The sequence below is a fragment of the Glycine soja genome, chromosome 6, assembly GCF_004193775.1.
Source record: "Glycine soja cultivar W05 chromosome 6, ASM419377v2, whole genome shotgun sequence".
Taxonomy (NCBI): Eukaryota; Viridiplantae; Streptophyta; class Magnoliopsida; order Fabales; family Fabaceae; genus Glycine; species Glycine soja.
Window position 1 is genome coordinate 1,120,619 of NC_041007.1, and position 10,629 is coordinate 1,131,247.

At 29.7% G+C, this 10,629-nt stretch overlaps 1 protein-coding gene across 1 annotated transcript; it reads left to right on the forward strand.

Annotated features, from left to right (window-relative positions):
• Positions 1-5,247: 5,247 nt before the first annotated feature.
• Positions 5,248-7,825, forward strand: LOC114414506 (protein CUP-SHAPED COTYLEDON 3-like). The gene is made up of 3 exons (XM_028378791.1): positions 5,248-5,641; positions 6,488-6,774; positions 7,098-7,825. Exons 1-3 carry the CDS (start codon positions 5,437-5,439, stop codon positions 7,728-7,730), a joined length of 1,125 nt encoding a protein of 374 aa, XP_028234592.1. The 5' UTR covers positions 5,248-5,436; the 3' UTR covers positions 7,731-7,825.
• The last annotated feature ends 2,804 nt before the right edge of the window (positions 7,826-10,629 follow it).

Sequence of the window (10,629 nt, forward strand, 5' to 3'; positions counted from 1 at the left end):
TATAGAATGTGCGAGATATCCTTTGTTTGTTTAAGATATAATTACCATTTGGATTTCTAGATATTTCCCTTAGAATATAATTTAATCTTTATTTCAAGTTCTTTGAGGTAAATTGACATTCAATTGTTTATGGATGAGCTCATAAGTTAATGCTACCAATAATAATGTCATCTATGTAAATTAACAAGAAAGTGATGATATATATGGTTCTTACTCATGAGAATAAATAGAGAAGATTTACTCTCAGTTCTTAGAATAAGATCCGATACAGACATACAGTAGTGAATTATTAGATACACAAAACAACTATTAGATGATAAACTTGTTACATATTTCAAGAGATTTTAAGGACATTTAAATTTAAACTCCTGTTGGTGATATTTCTTTATACCAATGTCCTTAACTTGGCATGTTGATTGCTGAACTCAATTAAATCCCACGAGTGCTCTAGATTTACAAAAAGTGAAAAAGGAACTACGAACATGGCCTGCCTGTGCATGATAGAAAAAACATTTTGAGGAAATTCTATGTCTCTTCGAGATTTTTAAACATATACTCCATGAGGAAATAATATATACATTGACAATTTAAAGAGAATGACAATTTGTTATATATGATAATTTATTTGAGTTTTACATAATTATCTTAAAATTTATACCCATAATGATTTATAATTGGTTGATGGTGTAAATATTTTTGCCCGGAAAATACATAAAAGCTAAACTCACATTTTAAATAGCAATAGGCATATACATTGTCAACTGTCAACGTACAAGTTTTTACACGATCAATTAGTTAAAAAATTATATAAAATAATTATTATTATAAAAGTCAACAAATGTATCATATATGATCATTTGTGATTGGATGAAGTATAAAATCTTTACACTATCAGTTCATATATATATATATATATATATATATATATATATATATATATATATATATATATATATTATTTATTCATATTATAAATAACTTTTTTCATATAACTAACTTAATAAATATTCATTCAAATTTAATTAAGTAAATTACAATTAATTTTTTTTACAAAAACATATAATAAAAAGATTAAAAAAATTATTTTTAAATTTCAATATATAATAAAATAACTAAGAAAATATATTTAAAATAACTAGTATTTTATAATGTATATAGAATGGGATAAATATTTATTTTTATATAATTAGCATTCATAATAATGACATATTTTTAAATATATAAATTATATCGGAATTGAAATCAATATAAAATAATTATATTGAAATATTTAAATTATATTTTGAATTTATAATGAACAAATTTAATTTGGATATGAGGTTATTTAACTATTAACAATTTTTCTTAAAGCCGATATAAAAAAACAATTTTTCTTAAAAAAGCTACTGGAATTCAATTTGGAAAAATGGTAGATTAAAAGGAATGGACAATATTAAGAATATTAAATATACAAATAAACTATTTTTTTAATAAGCCAAAAAAATTTGTTAACCACAAAACAACAGGAATACTCACCTGACATTAATCACCAAAATATATGTAAGCAAGTTTCAATTCAACGATAAATTTTAAAAAATATTATAAAAATAAAAATTATAAAATAATGTAATAGTTGTCAAAGTTATATTTTATAAAGATGAATTTACTTACTTAAAGAGTAATTCTTTTACAGTTATTTTTCATTCTCACTATTCATTTTATTTTTTTCTAATGGTTGTAATAAATAATTAATTTCAATCATTAAATATTAAAAAAATGAATGAAAAGAATAAAAAATTATTCTTGAAATTGTGGACTAGTTGTGGAATATTATATATGTAAAGGATATTTCTTAAGAAAAAGAAAAAATATATTAAAATTGTCTAATTGAAATGAAAAAGAGTAATAATCTTACACTTCATATTTAACCTTTATTACTTGGCAAATAAATTTAACCTTTTCCAGAAATTTTGTAAATATTTAAACTTTTTTTTTTGGCTTTCAATATTTAACGTTGTTATTATTGTTCTTTTGGTATGTATGCATTCCGTCAATGGGTCAGTATATTGAACACGGCCCAAGGTATGATAACAGAGACACGTACGTACACGTAGTTTATACGCTATCCTATTACATATCCGAAGTCCTAACTCCTAACGGTTACCGATTCTTATATAGATCCGTACGGAAGATTTTTTGTTATCTTTGTATAATTTATTTTGTCACGTTCAGATTTTATATTCTTTATAAACTTTTTTTAAAAAAAAAATCACAACATTTATTACTATCTTTTTCTATGATGTGTATACTTTCAAGAAAGTGAAAAAAATCTTGAATTTATAATGCATACATAATTAAATGCCATCTTTTGAAATTTATGTCTTCCAATTATATAAATTTCAGTTGGATATTCTTATGCACATAAATACAAAACTAATGTAAGGGAAAAATAAACTAAGGTGAGAAAGTAAAGGTAATTTGTGGCTGAAATTAGAAGAATATTGAAAAATGTTGATGTATAGATTTTCTTTAAGTTACCCCCTTCTACTCTTCTTGTATGGTTGCATAATGTTAGTTAAGGTCATTAACAATAAATCTAAAACAGTAATTATATCGAGTAAAAATAAGGAAAAGGAGTTGAGTATTAGAAAAATATATTAGAATTAATACGGAAGTATTATAAATAATTTCTTTAAAACTTTTTTTTCTACAATAGTTGTATTGAAGTTAGATTAACCTCGGATGATCCTAATAAATTTTCTTTAATATTGTGTTTGGTTGTGAGGAAAAAAATAAAAAAATGTGTGAAAAAAATAAAATAAAGTAGAGAGAGAAAGTTAAGAAAAAAATATATTTAAATTAAAGTAATTTATTAATTAAAAAAATAGTACATAAAAAAATACAATTTCTCTCTTATTAGTTATTAGAAAGTTATTTATTTATTTTTAATATGTAACATACTAAAACAATTTTTTTAACAAAGACATATAATCGATTATGTCTTATATGCCTAACGAGACTAAATTTAGTTTTTTGAGGAAGTTTTAACTGCATTAAATGTTGCACCATTGAGTCGGCATTTTGATAAATCTTGGATAGTTGATCTGCAATTAAAGGCTAGTTTTGTAAAAATAATACGACATTGTCCCTTTCTTTCCTGGTTATTGTATATTTCACACAGTTTCATCTTATTTGTGTGTGTAATAACAAACTGGGATCTATATTAAAAAAAAAAAAACCATACCACTTTTTCTTCAACCAAACATTCACTTTTTATCTATCGACTCCTTTTTATTCTTTATATTTTCCTTCCTCATCCTTAATTTCACTTTAACCAAACACAAGTTAAAATTTATGATATTATTTTTAAAAAAATATTTTAATAGATTTCATAAACATCAAACATATGATATAAAATTTCACGTGTTAAACTAATTCATTAAAACACATATATAGTGTAAGATGAGAAAGTGTGAAGTGAATGGAGATAAAGGTAATTAAACCTTTAAAAAGGTTGTGAATGAATGAATGAAATTGGAAATCCAGAAAAGCAGGCTATAAATAGTACTGGATGGCAGGTGACCAAGAAGGTAGTATTGTGTTAAGGAAAACGAGAAATTACACTGCTATACATACCTCAGGATGGAGATATGTGCAGAAGGCAATAGGGGAAAGATATTATTATGAAAATTCAGAGCACAGCTAGACACACCGTCCCGGGGGCTAAGAACATAGGCTTATGTAACCTACATATACTGCTGTTCTGCTCTTCCTGTTATACTATATCTTTTACTTGCCCGACTCACTAAAGATCTAACATCTAAGCTCCCCACATGCACGCACCTGCTCCTCTACCATTCATAATACTGCTCAATGCCTTCTTGCTTATATTATACTACATTCTTATCTATTAGAATTTTACTAACTTATACTTTTAGAGTATTAACTAATTTTTTTTTTTAAATGTTATGAATATCAAAACATAAAAAAAAAATCATACATAATATAATTTTACTTATTTTAATAAAAAAAATTAATTTCTTAACAATATCATGATAACATTTATTAGTATTTATCAATCTATTTTTATATTTATACACGTGCACTATCCATTTGAATTAGGTATCAATTTAGTACGTACTACCACCCCCCAGGTCAGCTACACCCACGCTGCTGCATTCTACTATTATGGTTTACTAGTTGCTAGCTACCTACCTAGCTACATCATACAAGGGCTCAGGGAGTGCCTACTTCCTATTTGGTTCCAACTACAATCATTTACTATACTAATAATTAATCACATTCAATTATTTCAGCTTGTGTGTGGTGATAACAAATTAAAGCACCACGCCATTACATAATCTCTTGAAATTAATCTTCAGCTTTTCACTTCAAATTCATTCTTGAAAAATTACTTCAACATAAGCTAGCCTATAAGAGTGTCTAATTAAAAGGATTTGTAAATGTTACTACATTCCTTAAAAAAAATGTTACTACAATTTCTAGCCTATATATGTAATTGAAACTTACCGTTAAGATCAAGAGAATTATAGGTGATGTGATGATAAGATAATCTCTGCTGAGAGGCCACGTAGTTTCATCCTATGCCCTTCTTTCTGAATTGGAACCCTGACACAGCAATTCAACTCCACTCCCATATATCGCAACAAACCAAAGACAATTAAACTGTGCAACTAGCCTTGCATTTAATGCAATCCTTACTTTAACCCGCAAACAATCACCTCTGAAACTACCCTTTTTTTTTAGTTTTGTTAACGTTTGTCGTTTTTTTCAAAGAAAAATACTCCACTTATTATACTTTTTTTATATTTTTATGTACTATATAAAAACCTTTCCATTTTAGTTGTTTAGATTAGGAACCTCAAAATAAACTTTCAAAGAATTATGTTATTAAAGCCATTTTTCGAAATGGTCGATTAACTTACCTCAAATAAATGGAGTTAGCGCACCTTATATATATCCTAAGTGGACCACTATACAATTAAGAACGTTTACTCAAGTTTAGACCTATTAATATACTTTATTTTGATACCTTGAGTTAACTTTTAATACTATATGAATAGTAAAATTGAATAAATTAATAAATAGAATTATATATTTAATTAAGTACTGTACATTTGTACTAATTAATTAGATTAGTTTTAAAAAAAAGTAGAATAGAGTTTTTCAAAGATATATAAGCATCCTCTCTCCACAGTTTTTCACTAATTTACTCTTTCGAGAAAATTGGTCCTGTACCGTATCAGTATCTGTATGTCCACGTTGAGGTTCATACGTATACCTGTTCACCTGTTGTGTTCGATCGATCTATTCTGCTCCTCCCCTCTTTTTCAGAACTCCCTTTAAAACATTCATTATATATATATCAATCACTCCAACAACCCCTTTACCTCATCCAATATTGTTTTCCTCTTTGCACAAAAAAGAAAAAGGGTCATGTTGGCAATGGAAGAACTACTGTGTGAACTTAGTGATCATGAAAGGAGAAACGAGCAAGGTCTGCCACCGGGTTTCAGGTTTCACCCCACTGATGAAGAACTTGTAACCTTTTACTTGGCTTCAAAGGTCTTTAATGGCACCTTCTCTAACGTCAAGTTTGCTGAGGTTGACCTCAATAGATGTGAGCCTTGGGAACTTCCAGGTATCATATATATACATATAATCTCCCGTCCGAACCCTCACACACGTTGATTTCCATCAACCAAAATAAAAGAGAAAAAAAAATACTTACTAAATGGTTAGTGGTTACATTATAGAATTTTTTAGAGTCAGATCAGATGTATGTTATGTTATTTAGCTAGAATGTTTTCTCGTTGTTAGTTTCAATTCCTGCTGGCTCTGGCCTTATATTTAGGTTAATCAGTGAACCTAAGACATATTTTGTGGGCTATCTACTAGCATGTCACTTCAAATTTCTAATGGCGTCATCAGCTTCCCCGCTTTGGGTCTTCTTATTGTTTTTCCTTGTCCCTAATTTTAGACTGTGCTGAATGATCGAGAGTGGACAGTAACTTAATTCTAAGAAAGTTTGAACAAAATTTGAGCTACCCAGGCCCGCTTGCAATTAATTTTTCACTTTTTTTTACTAATTTATGCCTCCCTAGATAATCGCCAACATGCATTAATTTTAAATGTCCTGAAAATTTCATCCATCCAACATACTAATTAGAGGCAATATGTTCTGATAGAAATATAGAAATGTTGAAAATGCCTGCCTAATTAAGCTTGTGGGAGAAAGATTCGTGTGCGGGTATATACAGTAAACAACTTATAGATCTAAGACGCATATGAGCAGCATATGTGAAAGAATTAAAACAAGAGAAGTAGAGATTAGTGGAGGACATCATTCAATTCTTCCATAATACATAGTATTATCTATGATCTTGAACATTTGTCAATGCCCTGGATTGAACAAGTGTAGTGTTATTGTTGTTATATATATTGTGTTATTGATGTTAATTAGTGTTGTGTGACTGTGAGGAAGCAGATGTGGCAAAGATGGGGGAGAGAGAGTGGTATCTGTTCAGCTTGAGGGACAGAAAATACCCAACTGGGCTAAGAACAAACAGAGCAACCGGAGCTGGGTACTGGAAAGCCACTGGGAAGGACAAGGAAGTGTACAGTGCATCCAGTGGAACCCTACTTGGAATGAAGAAGACCCTTGTTTTCTACAAAGGCAGGGCCCCTCGTGGTGAAAAGACCAAATGGGTCATGCACGAGTACCGTTTGGTTTTGGATGCTCACTTTTCCCTTCCCCACACTCACCCCTCTAAGGTACTACAGAATATTTGCCACGTGCGCCGTGCCAATCAAGTTATCTCCCATTCCTCTTTAATTTTGTCTGCTTCTGGGTTGACCCACCTTCATGTCATTTCCTTTTCACAGCTTCCTTCACAAAATTTATTAATCTTTTTGGATGTCATTTTTACTAGCAATTAACATGTGAAATTGTTAATGATCCTTATCCTTTTAAATTGTAATTCAATGCGTCTTAATTATATGTACATCTCATCACTTGTGATTAATTAATCTCTAGTGCAAAATAGTAAGATCTCTAACTTACATATTATTAATTACAGTTCCAATGTTTTTCACAGGAGGAGTGGGTTATATGCAGGATATTTCATAAATCTGGGGAAAAGAGAAGTCCAGTGCTCCAAGTCCATGGACATTCAGATGCTTCTTCGTCCCCAAGAGAAAGTGCTTTACCTCCATTACTTGCAAGCCCAAGTTGCTTTACATTTGATCCAGAATCTCAATCCCAAAGTTCATCTCATTCTCAGCGAGACTTCCAAAGCCCGGTTCTGATTCACCACCAAGACCAAAATGGCCACTCTCATAACCCTCGTCTTTTCCCATTAGAAATCACCAACGCCAGAAACCACCCATCATCATTTTCGGACCTATTCTTCAAGCCCCTCCAGCAGAATTGCACCCTGAAGACCAACGAACAAACTATTCTTCCAAAAGTAACCAAAACGGAGGACGCTACATTCTATGATCAATATCATCAATTACTAGATGACCATAATAACATGCACTGGGTGAACAAGTTGAATCAAAATCCAAGCAATTTACTCAACACTTTCCCTTTTGAGGTGGATGCTGGCTTGATGGCATTCTCAGGAGCTGCAAATGCTCAAGTTAGGGACATATCCACTTCAACACCCTTTAATAGGGTAGGCTTGCAGCAGACGCTAGATTCTTGGCCTCTGGCCCAGCATGTTTGAAATATGTGTGTGTGTGTATATATGTAATAATTACTGTTCTATAAACAGACCCCTATTAATGTGTTTGAACTCTACATAGCATATGATTAATTAAATAACTCGCGCGTCTATGCATATGTCAAGCTAGATCTTGTACTAGATTTGTAACGTTCTGTTACTACAACCTGACACACAGACAAGACGCATATGTAACAGATTCTCGGATGTCTGATCCAGCAAAGAGATCATCATGCCATAAGTTTTTATAAGGGTTTAGCGTTAAATTAACTGATATGTAATTAAAATATTAAGTATTCAGATAATACTATTATATTATTAGTATGAATTTATAATTTTATATTAATAACTTATTTTTTATTAAACAAAGAGTACTAATTAACTCAAACAATAAGGCTAGTATTTTTTTTCCATGAATGAATAATTTGTAATGAATAAAAGCTTATTAGGATAAGTTAAATCGAGAAAGTTCCAAGTTGTATGAATTATTGCAAAGTAATGTTATTTGTGAAAACCTTTGTTTTTAACGTAACATATATAGATCAAGTGTTTGCTTTTTGCTTGTTAAGAGATACATATATTACACTAGAACTAGAACTAGAATGCTCGAGAGCAACAGGCGTCCCTCGTGACAATATTTATGAAAGATAAAAAATGGGAATGCGTAGAATTATTTGCAAAAATTCCAATAACAGAAGTTTAACCTTTCATTCAAGTTGGCTAAACTAGTGAAACCTCGTTCTACATCAACCAATAAAGCATCCTCTTGAAAGGAATCTTGTTCCGTGACGATTCAGGCTAACCAAATCTAAGTGCTAATTAAATTAAGTACATAAAGGATAATTACTCAATCCACACACGTTCATGTTTTAATTATAGAACTATCAATTAATCAGACATGGAAAAGGAACGTTAAAACTTGAAAGAGAGTCGAAAAACCACAGCGCAAGAAATTGTGACATTCCAGCATCACTCCCGAAGTAAGAGATACGATATATTAAATAAAGTGTACCAAATTTTTTATATAAAAAAATGAGGGGTAAAAGAAAGAGAAATAAATGTGATGCGAAAAAAATTGAGAGAAAAATAGTGTTAAACGATGTATTGCAAAATTTTGTTACATAACTTTATATAAATAATTAATAATATAGTTCCAAGTTAATTAATAATTGTGTTTTTGTTTTTGTTGTAAGGGGCATACAATACAAGCACTACCAGGGAACAGCAATCATGCCAGCACAGCCAGTACGTAGCCCAGTTGGGAGGCTGCTTACTCACCAGTCATGATCAATGTCACTGTTTCTTCAATTCAGTACTCTCAATATTTTTCTTATTCCTTGTAGTTGTAGCAGTTCTAATCTCTCAATAATACTACCGCTGTCATGTGTGGACTCCAGACCTTTGTGTACATATAAATACTATTTCTATTGGATTTTTCTTATATTACATTTTTAATAATAAAATTAGATGAATGCATGCTATTTTTTTAATAAATAAGTGCAGCAAAAAGTATCAGAGAATAGTAGGATGTGTCGTGGATTAAGAAATTAAAATCAATATGTTTTCGAAAAACTGTTACCCACATACTCCTTCCTGATTTCCAACGCAATCATGCCGAGATTTTTAATTAAATTATTTATTTAAGACACTGGTACCCTATATTTTTAGGCCCAATTTATATCTTTTATTTCTTTTTATATCAGATGCATTTTTATTCTACTCATATCTTATCTATAACTATATCCGTCTTCGATCTCTTCCAATCTCTCTTACACATCATCCCTGTCAATTGATCATTACCCGTATTTAAACAGCCAGCCTATTGCCATTAATATTGGGCGTATATCTGAGTCAGATTTTTGCTTTTCTCTACCTTCGTCTTTATTTGCAAATCTCTCAGCTCTAGTCAATTACTCCTATCATTTTAAATTTTGTTAGTATGTTTCTGTTGAGAATTTAATTCCTCCACACTCAAATTCTTATACCATATCTGTTGAAAATTAAGTAACCATGTTATAGTAGTATTCATGGATCTCGATCAAAGAACAATTAGAAATCTAGTTAATTAAATGATAAATTAATTCGTCACTGTTTCAATCTCATTAATTCCCTTGTGTTTTTCAGAAGAAATATAGAAGTCATTAAACAATGTTTGGCTTAAGATTGAAAATTTAGAAACTTGATTAATTAATTTCATTAAGCTCGTATTCTTCTACATCATCGTATGGACTACTACTCTCTAGTGGCAACTGGCAACCCTTCCAGTTTAATTTCCCTTTCTCTTCGCGGCTACTCAACTCTCCTGCTTTGAGCTGCGTTTGCTTCCCGCTGCTTGCCATTAACACTAGTATTTAATTAATTTCAAGGATTCTTAATTTACTTATGCATACACCAAAGTACAAAATCGTGGTTCCATTTACGACTTATCCTTAGGTAGATATATTTTAAAATCTACACCATTTGATAATTTTGAAAGATAAAAATGCCTCCTTTTGGTAAAAAAAAGCCGTGTGTTTGTGTTCATTCCTCTTCCCGTATTCTTTTCTGCTGGTGTATATTAGTATATGTGAATTCATTCACTCCCAAAGTCATTATTTATGAATTAAAAGTAATATATATATATATATATATATATATATATATATATATATATGACTTTAGAAGTATATAAATAAAAAGTTAATTATAGTTCATATATGGAGTAACAATTATGACTTTAAAACATTTAAAATAATAATAATAAATTATGTAAAGTACAATCTTTTATTTTATTATTAAAAAATAAAATGAAAAAACAAAAATAATTAATGTTATCAATAATTTTATTTATTTTAATGTTTTTTTCATGATTAATTTATAATTAAAATAATAAGTAGTTATTCATATTTACTACTTCACCTTA

What these genes read in the sequence shown, in the direction of transcription:
- LOC114414506 (XM_028378791.1), top strand. Translation starts at nt 5,437, where the DNA reads ATGTTGGCAATGGAAGAACTACTGTGTGAACTTAGTGATCATGAAAGG. An exon ending in TGAGCCTTGGGAACTTCCAG is followed by an intron (nt 5,642 to 6,487) that starts GTATCATATATA and finishes GTGAGGAAGCAG; the next exon opens with ATGTGGCAAAGATGGGGGAG. An exon ending in CCCACACTCACCCCTCTAAG is followed by an intron (nt 6,775 to 7,097) that starts GTACTACAGAAT and finishes TGTTTTTCACAG; the next exon opens with GAGGAGTGGGTTATATGCAG.